Here is a 16,617-nt window from a genome sequence, read left to right on the forward strand (position 1 = left end):
AGAAGACAGAGAATTAAAGTAGTTCCTCCTTGAATCAAATAGATTGAAAATTCTGCAGGAAACACAACACATCTTGGAATCCCTATGGATTGAAATTCCATGTGTAAAGGAGAAAAGGATAGTGATCAGTATTGTGTTCAATTCTGGAGACCGTATCTAGCTAAGGATGTAAAAAGAATTGAAGCGGTGCAAAGAAAAGCTACGAGAATGGTATGGGATTTGCGTTACAAGACATATGAGGAGAGGCTTGCGGACCTGAACCTGTATACCCTGGAGGAAAGGAGAAACAGGGGTAATATGATACAGACGTTCAAATATCTGAAAGGTATTAATCCGCAAATGAACCTTTTCCGGAGATGAGAAGGCGGTAGAACTAGAGGGCATGATATGAGATTGAAGGGGGGCAGACTCAAGAAAAATATCAGGAAGTATTTTTTCACAGAGAGAGTGGTAGATGCTTGGAATGCTCTCCCGCGGGAGGCAGTGGAGAGGAAAACGGTAACGGAATTCAAACATGCATGGGATAAACATAAAGGAATCCTGTTCCGAGGGAATGGATCCTCAGAAGCTTAGCCGAGATTGGGTGGTGGGAGGCGGGGATAGTGCTGGGCAGACTTATACGGTCTATGCCCTGAAATTGACAGATACAAATCAAGGTAAGGTATACACAAAAAGTAGCACATATAAATTTATCTTGTTGGGCAGACTAGATGGACTGTACAGGTCTTTTTCTGCCGTCATCTACTATGTTACTATGTTACCCCTTAAGGGTACTGTGCAGCCATAGAATGTTCAGTAGTTTGACTAGCTAAGCAGTGCTGTTCATGATTCTACTTGTTGGTCAACACAAATTCATAACCATAATACTCACAACCAATAATTTCACTAAGAAAAAAGGCAGAGAGCCCACTAACATACAGGTATTTCACCGAGTCAGGTGATGTGCGAGACAGCATCTGCTGACAATGTTGTGAAGATGAGACCCGAAGTTTGTGAAAGGAGGAAAATAGGAAGAAAACCAACTAAGCAACAGGGTTGGTCTCTAAACTGGTTGGAAAAAAGGAAAGAATATTATCAGACGACATAATCGTTCCTTATCATCCATACCAGACCAGTCCAGACTACTGGGATGTAACAAAACAATGCCTAAAAGGATGGGACTAGAGAATTAAGTCTAAGAAATTGCCCTTTGACCTATTAAATCTGCAGGAAATAGAGCAGAAACGGAGTCCAGAACTAAAAAGACAAACTGGAAACAGTAATCTGACCATCTTACTCCAAAAGAAAAGGAGCACCCAATCTAAAAGAGGGCAAATGAATGTTTTAGAAAGAATGCAAGGTGTAGGCATACCTAGCACCCCAAAGAACAGAAATTTAACACAGAAGCCCCAATTCAAACCATTCAGGAACACAGTGCCCAGAAGGTAAAAAGGAATAAAAACTTTCCTAACAATAAGGGAGAACCAGATAATAAATTAACAAACCAGGATAACCACAGATTCTAAGAAAAGCAAGATTGAGCAACCTCTGTGGCAGATGCCACTGAGCGACAGAGGTATCTATACAAGAACAGCCAGTGGAAGAAGATAGATCCAGCTGAACTGGATAAGTGAATACAGGTGCTTGGAAAAACCGTAGAATATTGGTAATCGAAGTAAATGTGCATGCTAGACAGCTGTCAAAGCTGCAGAAAGAAGCTTTTGAAGCATCAATGAGCAATAGAAAAGTAGAGCAATTATTACTGACATGGACAACCTGTATCTTATACAAAACCGCTCTAAAAAAGGACCCTATTGACTGGTGCTGAAGCTATGCCATCAAGCTGACTCCCGAAGCAGTGGTGTCTAACTGGCTGCTAACACTAAGCTAATGGTAGCCTCAGGAGCAGCTTAGAGAAGGAAGCAAGCTTGAGTCTTCATCAAGTTTCTGATGGTGGTTGCTGCAACTCTTTGCAGGTCTTCCCCTACCTAGACGACTGGTTAATTAAGGTAGCCTCCCGGGGAGTCCAAGTACTTCCCAAAATCAAAGGAGAAGCAGAAATGAATGCATATGCTAAATTGCCTTGCCAACCACTCTACAGTCATACAGGGAAAAAGGAATGCTTTGTCCAGAAGTATCCATCTAGACCCATGCAACACCAGATGAAACATATGGCTAATGAATCAAGAAAAAACTCAACCCTCAAACTCCAGTAGAAAGAGGAAAAATAAAACACTTGACCAGTAACCTAAAAAGTCCATGCTCAGCAGATCCCCAGGAAACCCAAAAGGTGGCAAGATGGCTCCATGGCAGATCTGAGGAGCCATGGCACACAGATGGCCAGAGTAGGTGCATCAAGTAGGCAACTATAGTAGTTGAGTCAACATGCCGAAAAGTATCACTGAGTTGCAGTGCCACTGCAACTGAACCCAATAGCTGGCTAGCATAGACACATTCTACCACTTTCCAACTCAGTTGTGCTATAGCTCTGGGAGCTAGAACTGTAGCATACAGACATAGGCTGCAACTAAGCCACAGAACAGTTGACAGGTGCTACTGAGTCATGGTGCCTATTGCCGAAAGAAGATGTACTGGAGATTGTTGATATCATTTACATCACTGATTGCCCCAATCATGTTAAACAACTGGGGACTACAGCAATTGAGCCTCCTGAGTGCCATGGCAGCCATAAGAGAACCACAGATGCTGCAGAAGCTGCAACAAAGCCCAAGACTGCCATAGTGGTGCCACAAAGCAGAACGCAATTGTAGATGCAAAAGAGCTGGCTACCACTGCAACTGCACAGCATAGAACAGGCTAGAACTATAGCTAAGCCCAAGGCTGGCCCCAACTGTAGCTGATAGAAATAAATGGTGTTACTGCAGTTGTGCCAAGAGCTAGGCGTTGCCACAGAACTGATCACTGCAACAGTCGAACAACCAAGCCATTCAACTGTGGCATACAAGTAGTCATCACTGTCGCCAAACTGAACTGCTTGTTGCTGGAGCCGAGCCATACTAGTGGCCACGGCTAGAGCTGTGTATTAAAGGAGATCCCTACAGCTTGCTGTTGCTGAGCCTAAGACAAAGTTTGATAGCAATAAGCTGTACTATATAGGAGGCCGGTGAAAAAACAGCACATGATGTTGTGATATGTAATAGGCTACAGCTGAAGCTGTAGAATGCAGCTGGCCATGAAGGAGTCCACTGAAAATGAACCAAGAAACTGCCATTGTGGTGCACTGTGGACTTGTGCCAGATAGTGGATAGCTGTTGAAGCAATGCCATACAGATGCCTTTCAGATGTGGGAGGCATAGAAAACCAAATAGGAGCACTTTGAAGGAGAAACATACGCAAAAATGTAGGTGTAGGATTTGCTAAGCTGCGCTTTAGAAGTGGTTGCTGCAGTTGCTACAACCACATAATCTACTAGTCTGGTAGTGGCATACAACAGAACATTGTACACACAACAGTGCTTGAGATAAGTGGCACAGAAAAACAATATCCAAGTGATGTAGCCACCTAAAAGGGGCTGGTCACTGTAGCTATAAGGCTTCAGAAAGCAGCTGAGTTATCAGGCTTGGAATATATTGAGAGGAAAGCATCCCTGAGGAATTCGGAAGTGGAGTCGAGCCAATGGTATTACATGAACTGTTGAAACCACATGACTGAGTAGGCAGAACATCTGACGAGCAGATACTTGGGTGGAGAGATTCAGTATTGGTTGAGGAAGGAAGGCTTGGCTCTGAGTAGTATCGAGGAGAGCCTCCTATGAACTCTTAAGGTCTGAACTAGTTGAAGATGTGATTTGGGGTAATTGACCACAAACCCAAGAAGTTCTAGGAGCCTTATGGAGGTGTATGCCGACTCCTGGGAGGCTACCTTGATTAACCAGTCGTCTAAGTAGGGGAAGAGAACTGCAAAGAGTTGCAGCTACCACCATCAGAAACTTGGTGAAGACTCAAGAAGTTGAAGCCAAGCCAAGTCAAATGGTAAGACCTTGTTCTGAGGCAAGGTCAAAAGACTCTATGGCCTGGGGAGATCAAGTAGTTGCATATTCGAAAATGGTCAATTCTTCCCAGGCAAAGGAAGGGCTGAAAGGCCCCAAAAGGCTGAAAAACTAAAAAGAACCTGAAAAAATGAATACATAGAACAAATGTAACCCAGAAAGAAAAATATGAAGGAAAAAAGCCCCCAAAAGGAAAGGCACCAAAAGGCAAACGTGTGACGTCCTGAGAAAAGATTAGAAAACCAACTTCTCTGCTCTGCGGAAAACAACGGACTGCTGGTTCCACACACTAGCGTCGTCGGGTGGGAAGGCAGGCACAGTGGGGGCACTGTCTCATGGATTTAAAATGACAGTGTCAGCACTAGGCTCTGTGGATGACGTCACCCACATGTGAGAATATTATGCCCGCTTGTCCTCAATTTTTTTTTTTAATTTCTCCTCCCAACTCTGATGAGCAGAGGAGCTCCACAAAATAGCCAGAAATAGAAATAAATGCTGTGACTGAAAGGCAGCTAAGGTTTAACTTATACAGAGCAGACATGCTGGGTTCTAAGAGGAGATCTATATAGGAAAATCACAGCCAGACTGATCAGCAGTTATATCACGGCCATCATATGAAAGAAAAAGGCATGCCGTCAAAGGTGCTGAGAAGCTACTGAGTAACTAATAAAAAGAAATACAAGCACAACGTAGAAGCAGCTCTGAAGAAACTTGCTGAAAATGAGATTCTCTGTGCAGGAAAACAGAGCTGAAAATGACAATGAGGAGAAACATTAGAAAAACTTCAGTGAAATACCTAACAAGGCAAATTCACTTAAATGTTTATTCTGCAGTAATTCCTCAGAGAAAGAAATACGTACAAAGTTGGGATTTCAGGACTGAAAGCATTTGCAAACCAATTCAAAACTGCATAGAGCAATATTCAATCAAAAATTTAAACTCACCCTAATTGCTCCTAATCCAATAGGATAATGATGAGATAAAGAACTACTGTATTTCTTTTAATAATATATAGCCTCATACGTATGAGGCTATATATTATTAAAAGAAATACAGTAGTTCTTTATCTCATCATTATCCTATTGGATTAGGAGCAATTAGGGTGAGTTTAAATTTAGGACTGAAAGCATACAATTTTTCTGCCCTTCTGAGACAGAAACTCCAGTCAGGAAGCAGCTCAAAAGAATAATTAGAAGGAGCCACCAGAATTCTTACCACGAATGATGCCAGAAGCTTTACCTCACCAAGAAGAACTCCCTTAGGCTCCAGCACAGCTAAAAATATGAGCCCCATAAAAGCATAGTTTGGAGAAGGGGGGGGGGGAGGAGGGAGCTCAGCACAACTGTCACCCTAGCTCCTGTAAACCTGGAGGGTAAACCAAACGAGGTGCCAACTTCCATCCTTAGAAACCCCCTGCTCCACTGGCATCCAGAAACCACTAAGTCAGGAACTGGCTGAGAAGCACCAAGGATAAATGCTATTCATTGATTATTAATGTTTGTTTTTTAATTCTTACAACCAAAGAGTCACTTTTTTTATATACAAATTTGAAGATTCTTATCATCACTTTTTCACTATTTTTTCATTTGACGTTTTTCTAGTCATCTTCGCTGTTTTGTTTGTTGAGAAGCACCAAAACGGAGCTGCACCGGCCATCTACCATCTGCTTGGAGACAGAGAATATACTGAACATTCCATGGCTGCACAATACCCTTAAGGGGAGACTCACAAGGAACTACTTTTAATTCTCAGTATCCACCCACTGGTAGATGGACATAACCAGATAGAGCAGGTCTGGTATGGACAATAAGGAATGTATGTTACAGTCAGATAAAAACGGATATGAAACATTTTCTACACACTAAAATGGTCAAATGGGATCTTGGTAATAAAAAAAAAAAACCCCACAGTTTTTGTAAACTACCCTGAGACTGAGACCTCTCCCACCTTCTCTCTTTTAATTCTCCCCCTCCCCAAAGAAACGAAGCTCAGGCCTGGTATAAACACTACTAAATACAACCAAGGTATAGTTGTTTAAATTAAAAAAACAAAAAAAAAAACAAACCCTGAACTTGCAGACCATGCAGCATTGTACAAGAGTATCCATATGTTTAGAGCTTATTCAATTTGTTAAAAGTCTTTGAAAGAATAGAGCAGGCACCTTTTTTTCCACGGAAGCATCATTATGACTGAACGGGAAGAAGTTCCAAAGTTCAAATGCATATGGGAAAAAAGGTCATACTTTGCTAGCAACTGTGTTAATACTGTTTAAAGCCATTTTGGTCCATTGACCGAAGACGTCTTGTATTCCTTCGTAAAGAAGGCTTGAAGAATCTTTGAGTGCGTTGTGTGAGATGCAAATGGTGTACCATCACATGATGGTAATTTAATATAGCTTCATCTCTGAAAAGAAAACACAAAAAGCCATTATTCTCAAGAACCAGTGGTCAGGACAGTGATCCAAAGTGGCTCGACTGTGCAGGATAGAATGGCAAGGGCTGCAGCCACATGCATGCAAAATAGAGTAGAAAATATAGAATCCAATCACAGATCTTAAGCTTATGTACATCTGCATCAAAGGTATATTATTATTATTCAGCATGCACCAGCAAAGGTCAAACTGTATTGCAACTTAAGAGCCAGAAATCTATTGCAGTTACTGGCCTTAACACACACGATAATAGGAACCAGCAAAAAACTAGGTGAACCTTCTGCTTCTAAAAACATGTCTGTCTTATCTCAAAGTGTTTTAATCATAGAAATTTTAACCTGGTCACAGATAATCTATTTAAATGCAATGAAGAGTCAATTTATAAAATCTTCTAGTCCTGGTTCCACCCACACTAATAGTTCTTCATGGTAGCTAAGGGCTTCTTGGCCCACTAGATTTGAGCAGTTATCCCTTACTTACTGTGCCAGCTCAGGCCCTAAATTATTTTCAGTCTTCACTTTTACATACCATTATTATAACCCTCTGCATTTGTCCCATGCCAGATTTCTTCATATGTCCTTTGAGCCTGCCTGCTCCCCTCCCTCAATGGTCTATTATCCATAAGCCTCTTTTTAATTTAAAAAAATGTTAATTTGTGGAAGAAGCCTGTCAGCTATATTGATATTTCTAGAGTGTCCCCTTCCCCCACTTCAGATATTATGCTTAGATCTTATCTATGTGGGTATTTATTTTTCAGGTTCTGTATCCTTCCACTGAAAGGCTTTGATACTCTCAATTCTCTTAAACAACATATGCACACAGAAGCATTATAAGAAAGCAGACTAAAGACATTAAACACACCTGAACCATATACAAGATTATATATACATGTGTGTGTGTGTGTGTATACATATACACAAACACACCTGCATACATGTTTCCATTTAAACATGTCAATATTATGAGGACAATGTTATGCAGAGTAATTTAGGTACAGTTAGCTAGTGTGAATTAAGCAAACACAGGCAAATTAACAAACATTAGTGAGAGAACTGATCTGGAGTAAGAAAAACAGCTATTCTAAAAGTCATGGGGGATTTTGGTTTTCTAATTAAAAAACAAAAAAAGCACTCAAAATGATCTAAGTGCAACATAACGTTTGCATAGCATTTCAAAATTAAATGCTATTAACAAAAGAGTATGGTAAAATATACGAACAAGGCTGTCATATATACATTTCTCACTGATATCCAAAATACATAGTAGTAAAGATTTAAATTAATCTAACCTATCACCAAGTATCATTTTCTGCAGCTTGTATATCAAGTATCTTGAATACAATTTAAATTCATTTTAATTGTTAAATGTCTCCATTTATATTTCACAGTTGACTAGGGTCTCTTTATTAATTGAAGTGCTGGTACCAGTGCTAATTAAAAATCCAACTATTTCTAAAAGTACATAAGTGTTGCCATACTGGGACAGACCAAAGGTCCATCAAGCCCAGCATCCTGTTTCTAACAGTGGCCAATCCAGGTTACAATACCAGGCAAGATCCAAAAACAGTACAATACATTTTATGCTGCTTATCCTAGAAATAAGCAGTGGATTTTCCTTAAGTCCATCTTAACAATGGCTTATGGACTTTTCTTTTAGGAAACTAGCCAAACCTTTTTTTAAACCCCGCTAAGCTAACTGCTTTTACTACATTCTCTGGCAACGAATTCCAGAGTTTAATTACACGTTGAGTGAAGAAATATTTTCTCAGATTTGTTTTAGATTTACTACTTTTGTTCTCATAATTCAGGGGGGGGGGTCAAACTCAGATCTGGATTTCAGTAGGTCAGCAATAAATTCTCATGAGAATTATTTATCTGCATGTAAATGATCAATTTATACACCTTGGGTATTTCAAATGTGAGCCAACATGTGGCCCTCAACAACCTCATCCCCATACTTCTCAGCTTTTATAAGAAACCCCCCCCCCCCGGGCCACCTATAGAATAAGATAAAATTGAACAGCTGCAATAAGAAAATTAATGCTGCAGATACCTGCTATGAGACAAAAAATTTATAGGCCAAAAACTATGTGGAGTAAAAAAATTTGAAATAGGAAAAAATTTCTCGTCTCCATTATTTCCCAAAATCTGAAATACAAAGCCGTTTTTCTCCTCCCAGAATACACAAAAGTAAAAGAGTAAGGTGAACATCATGTTGTTACCTGGATTTATCATCTTCAGTTAGAAATGAGAGAAACGGTCATGTCGCTAATAAGATGGAAAAATATTACATCAGACTTAATAACAGTCACAATAGGAGGTTTGTAGTGGTTTGAATAAAACAGATTTAAATTCTGCATTATAGAACCCAATGAGACAATTTCAATCGCAATAATGTTTAAAAAACATGGGTTAAACTATTGCCCCAATCAAAAATGCAGTTCTAGGGGCAAATAATAGGATGGTAGTCACCAGAGGAAATAGAAATAGAATGCAAGTATAGAAGAGCTGCTAACATGTAACAGCTTTGGAGGAGTGGCCTAGTGGTTAGGGTGGTGGACTTTGGTCCTGAGGAACTGAATTCGATTCCCACTTCAGGCACAGGCAGCTCCTTGTGACTCTGGGCAAGTCACTTAACCCTCCATTGCCCCATGTAAGCCGCATTGAGCCTGCCATGAGTAGGAAAGCGCAGGGTACAAATGTAACAAAAATAAAAGAGATACTATTGGAGATTCTACATGGAATGTTGCTACTATTGGAGATTCTACATGGAACGTTGCTACTATTGGAGATTCTACATGGAATGTTGCTGCTATTGGAGATTCTACTTGGAATGTTGCTATTCCACTAGCAACATTCCATGTAGAAGCCTGCGCGGCCACATTGGTGATGTGCAAGGGCCGACTTCTACATGGATTAGTGGAATAGCAACGTTCCATGTAGAATCTCAAATAGTAGCAACAGTGGAGGAGTGGCCTAGTGGTTAGGGTGGTGGACTCTGGTCCTGGGGAACTGAGTTCAATTCCCATTTCAGGCACAGGCAGCTCCTTGTGACTCTGGGCAAGTCACTTAACCCTCCATTGCCCCATGTAAGCCGCATTGAGCCTGCCATGAGTGGGAAAGCGCAGGGTACAAATGTAACAAAAATAAAATAGATACTATTGGAGATTCTACATGGAACGTTGCTACTATTGGAGATTCTACATGGAACGTTGCTACTATTGGAGATTCTACATGGAACGTTGCTACTATTGGAGATTCTACATGGAATGTTGCTGCTATTGGAGATTCTACTTGGAATGTTGCTATTCCACTAGCAACATTCCATGTAGAAGGCTGCGCAGGCTTCTGCTTCTGTGAGTCTGACATCCTGCACGTACGTGCAGGACGTCAGACTCACAGAAGCAGAAGCCTGCACAGCCACAATGGTGATCTGCAAGGGCCGACTTCTACATGGAATGTTACTAGTGGAATAGCAACATTCCATGTAGAATCTCAAATAGTAGCAACAGTGGAGGAGTGGCCTAGTGGTCAGGGTGGTGGACTTTGGTCCTGGGGAACTGAGGAACTGAGTTCGATTCCCGGCACAGGCAGCTCCTTGTGACTCTGGGCAAGTCACTTAACCCTCCATTGCCCCATGTAAGCCGCATTGAGCCTGCCATGAGTGGGAAAGCGCAGGGTACAAATGTAACAAAAATAAAATAGATACTATTGGAGATTCTACATGGAATGTTGCTACTATTGGAGATTCTACATGGAATGTTGCTATTCCACTAGCAACATTCCATGTAGAAGGCTGCGCAGGCTTCTGTTTCTGTGAGTCTGACGTAGAAGCCTGCGCGGCCACAAGGGCTGACTTCTACATGGAACGTTGCTAGTGGAATCCACAACCTGGGCACTAGCTCTTTTAATTAATGTTCAAAACTATGTCATCTTACCTTTCTTTTCTTTGAATAGCATCATCAAACACTCGAGAGAGGCGTTTCAGCTGGTGGATGCCCAATGAGACACTCTCTAAGTCTACGTCAAACTGCCTGCAAAATGATGATAAAAACAAGTTAAAATAAGCAGAGCACAAATTACTGAACAATTATCACGTCCTCAGCAGACAAGAAATAAATCTGGACAATTATTAGCAAAGGTTTAGCCAGTCTAGAGGCAGTGAAATTGTTTATTTGGCTTCAGTTCATACCATTTCATTGGTAACTCAAGACCAAGTTTATTCAGGTACAGTGTTACCCTCTTTCCCAGAATGCTTACAATTTCTGCTCCTGTAGACAGCAGTATAAATTGTACACACCCAAAAAAGTTTTACTGAGAACTGAATAGAATTTACATTCGATCTAGTAGGAAAGCAGGAAGCAATCCCCCACAAAGCAGATGAAAAGCTCAGATATGCTGGGAGCTAATGAACTGTTGAGGAACTTGACTTCAAGTGCCAGGATGAAAAGGGGCTCTGGGGGGACCTCAATAGGGAAGGCTGATTCTCCAAAACCCTGCTTGCAGAACACGAAGGCAGGCTTGTGATTCCAAAGGGAAAGTGGACCGAGGAGTGTTATTTCTAACAGCAAGCCCAGCAGGCACTGAAGGGAGCAGTCCAGGTAGGACCCTGCCAGATGGAGGTGGGTGACTGGGTATTCTCATAAGGAAAAAGTGCTAGAAAAGCTTGGACTCACACAGGCTAAAAAGTCAACCTAGCTGTGACAGAGGAGGACAATTATTGTTGTTTATTTGGACCTTGTTACAAGCTGCAGGCTGATGGAAAAGCCTGGAACCACAGCAGGTTAAAGTCTACCTGATTTGAAAAGAAAACCTAATTTGCTACTTTGCAATGGGGGGAGGGGGGCAGCACTGGAAATGCAAGTTTATTGAGAAGTGGTTCCCTAGAAGAGACTGTTACGCTTTCTAAACCAAAGACTGGACCACATTGTAAAGGACCAGATTTGCTGGGGTTCTACGGAGAAAACTGATAGAGGAAGCAACACCCGAGTTCTACAGAAGCAAAATGTCAGTATGCATGAACTTCCTGTGCAGCTATTACATCACAAGACCTCTTCAGAGTTTAACTCCTCAGAAATGTGGGTGGATGTATGTTTATCCCACAAAAGGTACAGTAGGAGGCAATCCACTAGGTGGATGAACACAGACTCCCACGAAAAACAAAACTATATGATAGGGAGTGGGAAGTGGACCAATGACTCCAGGGAAACAGAACTATGGTGATAAAAGAAACAACTTTATTCACAGACTCGACACAGTACTGTGTTAAGGCCACAGGCCTGCCTCAGGAGTCTTGATAAAGACTATAACAATATAATTCGGGTAATGTAGCGTCACTCTCTGGTGTTTGTCTTTTTTGTACACCAGAGAGTGACGCTACATTACCCGAATTATATTGTTACAGTACTGTGTCTAGTCTGTGAATAAAGTTGTTTCTTTTATCACCATAGTCCTGTTTCCCTGGAGTCATTGGTCCATTTCCCACTCCCCATCATATAGTGTATGTTTATCCCACCTACAGAGAATCCCCATTACAAGTAAACTTCACCTTCCCGGTTGACAAATAAGACAATTCGGCCACACAAGTGTGGAATCCCAAAGTCAAGTGTTTAAAATTTGGTTAGGCTATCCAGAAGAGATTAATGAGGGGAAAGTAGATTCTGAATTCAAAATGCCTTGCAGAATCGATTGTCCACATATTAGTAAGAGGTAAAGGTGTGAACTGATAATCCAAGTTGCAGCTTCACATTTTTCTTCAATTCAAACTGAGTGGAGGATGGGGCACCAACGTTGCCACAACTCATTTCATGCACCTTTAGAGTCTCGAATTCTAATGTGGTATATTAGCAGCTGGCCTTACAGAATTCAAAGGGGGTTTGGACAAATTCCGGAGGGAAAAAGTCCATTGAACTTTATTCATTTTTTTTTCTTGGGTGGTGGTGGGGGGTGGGGGGGGGGGGGGGGGTTGCCGGGTTCTTGAAGCCTGGATTGGCCGCTGTCGGAGACAGGATGCTGGGATTGATGGACCCTTGTGGCGGTGCTTATGTGCAAAGTATGAAGGGTGCTATATTGGAGAAACAAGGCAGATGCTAAAGACAAGATTTAATCTACATAGACATCATATGAAAAATGCCAATGCCAACCAGGATGTCACCTCTGTAGGATAGCACTTCACAAAACCAGAACACTGCATCAATGATTTTATGGTGAGAATATTAAAAAGGAACTTTAAGACAACCCAGGAATGTTAAGACAAGTCAAAATGATGAAATATTCTGACACCCACCAGATAGGACTTAAGATCTGGCCTTTTATAAAACATAAAATACTACTGCTCTGACACCCTCTTATCTACCCACCCCACCCCCCTTCCTGTGAGACTGTCATTGGAATGCTTTTGTGTTTCACTTATATATACTGATAGTTGTCAATATTTGCTTATTTCCGATCTAAAGAAGGGTTACCTTCGAAAGCTAATCAAAAAATGTATTGTTACTCCAATAAAAAAAGGTATCATCTTATTTTCTTTTCTATGTTTTGTTTTATTTCGACTTCTTACCTTTAATAGGCATAAGAATAAGAAATACAGTTTGCTAGTCAGTTTGATAAGAGTTCTGTTATTGCAAATCCCATTTTGTCTGGGTCAAAAAACACATAGCACCTGCGTTCATATAGTAAATTAGAGTTCTTACAGTTTAAACATGCAAAGCCTGCTCACCCTGAGCATGCAGCTTTGAAAATAAAAGTGGGAAACACACTATGGCATTGTTGATATAACACAAACCACATTTTGGCAGAAAATTTGAGTGTGTTAGAAGTACTACCCTACCATAAAAGAATTGCAGCAATGGAGCTCATCAACTCTTCTGGCTGATGTAATTTCCAAATTTGAGATCTATAAGTCCTTTCATGACCTCAATTAGAACCACAGTAAAGATCCCATGTAGCCTAGTTTTTTTTAAGAATAGGTCTCATAGGTCATATCCTCTTCAAAACTCTTGAAACCAAAATATTTGTGACTGTTTCCTTCTATGGTGGGGATGGACTGTCTTTCACAAAGACATAGGAAATGTCAACATTTCTTGTTACACATCATTAAACCAAAAATGAGCAGAAAAATACATGACATTTTGTGTTTTTAGGTTTTCTAACAATACTGTGCACTTTTCAAAAAACAGCATGCACACTATAATGGAGTCACAGATGAAAGAACGGATAGTTAATTTTCTAGAAGCCAACGGGTTACAGGGCCTGAGGCAACATGGCTTTACCAAAGGAAAATCCTGCCAAATGAATCATATTGACTTCTTTGACTGAGTGACCAAATAACTGGATGAAGGACGTGTGCTAGATGTAATCTACTTGGGATTTCAGCAGAGCCTTTGATACAGTCCCCCACAGAAGATGAATAAGCTGACAGGGCTGAACTTAGGACCAAAAGTGGTGAACTGGATAGGAAACTGGTTGATCAACAGGTGGCAGAGGGTGCTGGTAAATGTAAATATATTTGATAACAGCATTTTTTCAGTTATTACCCAAATACAAACACAATTATAATGTTAATTAATAAATGTTGGATGTTACTGAATTCTATTATTCTGTCTCATTGTATTTCCAGTTTTGGCACAGTATAAGTCATCACAAGGACAAAATATAAGAAAACCAATGGCCTACATTAAAGAAAAAGATGGCATCTGGGAACTTGCTCCTTTTGTTTTGTGGAATGCAGTGGTATATTAGAAAAATGCACTTGCCTTTTTTTATTACTACTATTTCACAGACAGCTGTTGATGGAATAATGAGGGAAGGGCTTCCTTCATGCAGCAGTTCTGTCCAGAGTCAGTCTAAATGTGCCAACATTGTCCAGTTCAGCACATTGTTAGCCCCCAAGTTCATAAAAAGTTAATTATGTTCAGTGGAAGATAAATCTGTTGTCTCAGCCTACTTGCTACTGTTTCATTATTGCTACCAAGTATTACATATTAAGGACATTTGCTTTAAATTTGTTTTAATTCCCTTATCCAGTCCTTACATGCTTTTTTGCTGTGGTTCTGTATTAATGATTTTTTAAAGAAAATAAATGTCGTTCAGCTCTTCTTTGTCTGGTTTTTGGGGGAAGGAAGAAACTTCACGGCAGGAATATTTTTAAAGTTCTTCTTCGTCCTAAGATTGGTGACATTCTGGCCCTCTGTGCCACAGGATCAAGGAACTGAGCTGGACTGCATGGTGTTTTTGGTTCTGGCAATATGTTAGCTTTAGGATCACTGTTTTATGAAAACATATTTGAATTTGATATCATGTCCTACTTATTCATTCAGGGCCCTTTTTGGTGGTGGTGGGTATGCTTTGCACTTAAATTTTAATAACGAACAATAATTGTGGAGATAGTGTAGATATTTTAGAGAAGTAGGGGCTGGTGCAGTGTAACTCGTCATCGCAAATGCTTTCCTTGAATGTTTAAAATGTTCAATTGCTGCTGCCTGTTTGTGTTACTCTGCTTGTTCTAATATTAGCATAGGGCTGAGGCTATGGGCCCCTATATTTCAGTTAAGCTGAATCAAATCGAATCGAAAAACCAATTCATATGAGCGAATCGAAACAAAATATTTTTGTCTAAAATCAGACAGCACTAGTTTAAAGAGGTCTTTTGTCAAAGTGACTTCCGATGCCGTATCTATCAACCCCTCACACCAAAATTTCCTGAACCAGGATGAAGGGTACATCACTGACCCTTTGGCTGGAGATTACCTAGGAAATATCGGTGGCTGTGTAAAGGGACTCTAGCTGTAGCCAAGTTCTCGCGGGGTATATCATTAGCATTTGTATCGGCTGAGCCTATATAAGCAATAGGTGAGCTTGTTACCTGTCCAGGGATAACAGCAGTCGATGGTCCAAGGGCACTAGCATGTCAATGGTTTGGTTCTCCTACAGGAGAATCCGTTTTCGCTTCAGGCTGAGTAAAGCTAGGGATTCCAGATTCTGTTCTCTTAGGGGACCTCCAACGCCTCCCTTTAGGATGCTGACTTGGTATTGCGTCCCTCTACTCCAACAGACGGAACACTAGTTGCATGTTGGCTTCCAGACTATCCATCCACTTCTGGTATTCAGTGCTGGAATTTCTTCCAGGCCAGTTTGGCTGACTCCTTAGCCTTAATGGGCCGACTGGTTGTGGTCGACTGGTAGGCTTTGCTAGCAGGGGGCTTGCTACGTGCAAGAGTCCTGAGAAGGTCCCTTCTTCCAGACCAGTTTGGTCAATTCACCAGTCTTAACAGGCCGAATAGTTGTGGTCGACTGGTAGGCTTTGCTAGCACGTGACCTGGCAGAAGACCTCCCTCCACTTCCAATGACAAGGCATTTTATACAGAGCTTACAATCCATCTTCCACTGGTCCTTCCACCTGCCACGCCACCAAGCTTTAGTCTCATATAACTTTGACACGCCTCACCAAGGTGGAGATGGGTTAATGTTCTTTATCTGCCAGATAGATTTATTTTTTTTTTAATATCCGGGTCAAGGTTCTCAAGAATAAGGCCTTGAACTCTGCATCCTCCATCTCCTGAGGAATGAACTCAGTCTGTCAACTCAAAAGCAAAGCATAGCCACATTTCATTTTGTACGCCTTAAATGGGTCTTAGTATAACCCATAATGCTTAATCAGTGCTTGTTTGAATGCAGCCAAATTTGCCTTCTCTTAGGATGATATGGAGGCTACGACCTGTCAGCATGAATCCGAGAATGTCCATGGCAATAGGGTGATTAAGTCCTGCTCCCTTCTTATCCTTAGGACAACCAGTGCATCATGGAATTGGCACAAATGATCCTTTATGGAGACTATCCCACCTCTACTAAAATGGGTTGCCGTGTTCCTAAGTTCTATCATTCTTTTGCTATGGCTTATAGGCTCAGCCTCCTTTGATGATGACCGGGACCACAGAATGAAGGAGTGGCTCTCATAATGAGGACCAGAGAATGAAGGAGTGGCTCTTATGATCAGGAGTCTGTGTGCGGGTACGAGGTCAGGTATGAGGTGTTCTATGACCAATGCTATCCTCCAGCCATCTCACAGGGGTACTGCCAGCATGGGCTGTGTCGGATCCTTTTTCAAGTGACCAGTGGGTTCCTCCTTGGAACTCTCTTCACTGTCCCCATCAGTGTACGAGTCATACTCCAACTCCTGGTCAGAAAAACGTCTCCAGGCT

At 41.2% G+C, this 16,617-nt stretch overlaps 1 protein-coding gene across 2 annotated transcripts in view; it reads right to left on the bottom strand.

Moving 5' to 3' along the window:
* Positions 1-5,569: 5,569 nt before the first annotated feature.
* PIMREG (PICALM interacting mitotic regulator) overlaps positions 5,570-16,617 on the bottom strand; it is a 79,271-nt gene continuing 68,223 nt past the window's right edge. Inside the window, exons 4-6 of one of the 2 annotated variants that reach the window (XM_030222574.1) lie at positions 10,357-10,452; positions 8,641-8,686; positions 6,333-6,391 (exon numbers count right to left, since the gene is read on the bottom strand). In XM_030222574.1, the coding sequence (XP_030078434.1) occupies positions 8,656-8,686; positions 10,357-10,452 (127 nt within the window). In that variant the 3' untranslated portion in view covers positions 6,333-6,391; positions 8,641-8,655. Of the gene's footprint in view, positions 6,392-8,640; positions 8,687-10,356; positions 10,453-16,617 lie in introns of both variants that reach the window. The other variant, XM_030222572.1, reaches the window with a different exon arrangement.

The sequence above is a fragment of the Microcaecilia unicolor genome, chromosome 13, assembly GCF_901765095.1.
Source record: "Microcaecilia unicolor chromosome 13, aMicUni1.1, whole genome shotgun sequence".
Taxonomy (NCBI): domain Eukaryota; kingdom Metazoa; phylum Chordata; class Amphibia; order Gymnophiona; family Siphonopidae; genus Microcaecilia; species Microcaecilia unicolor.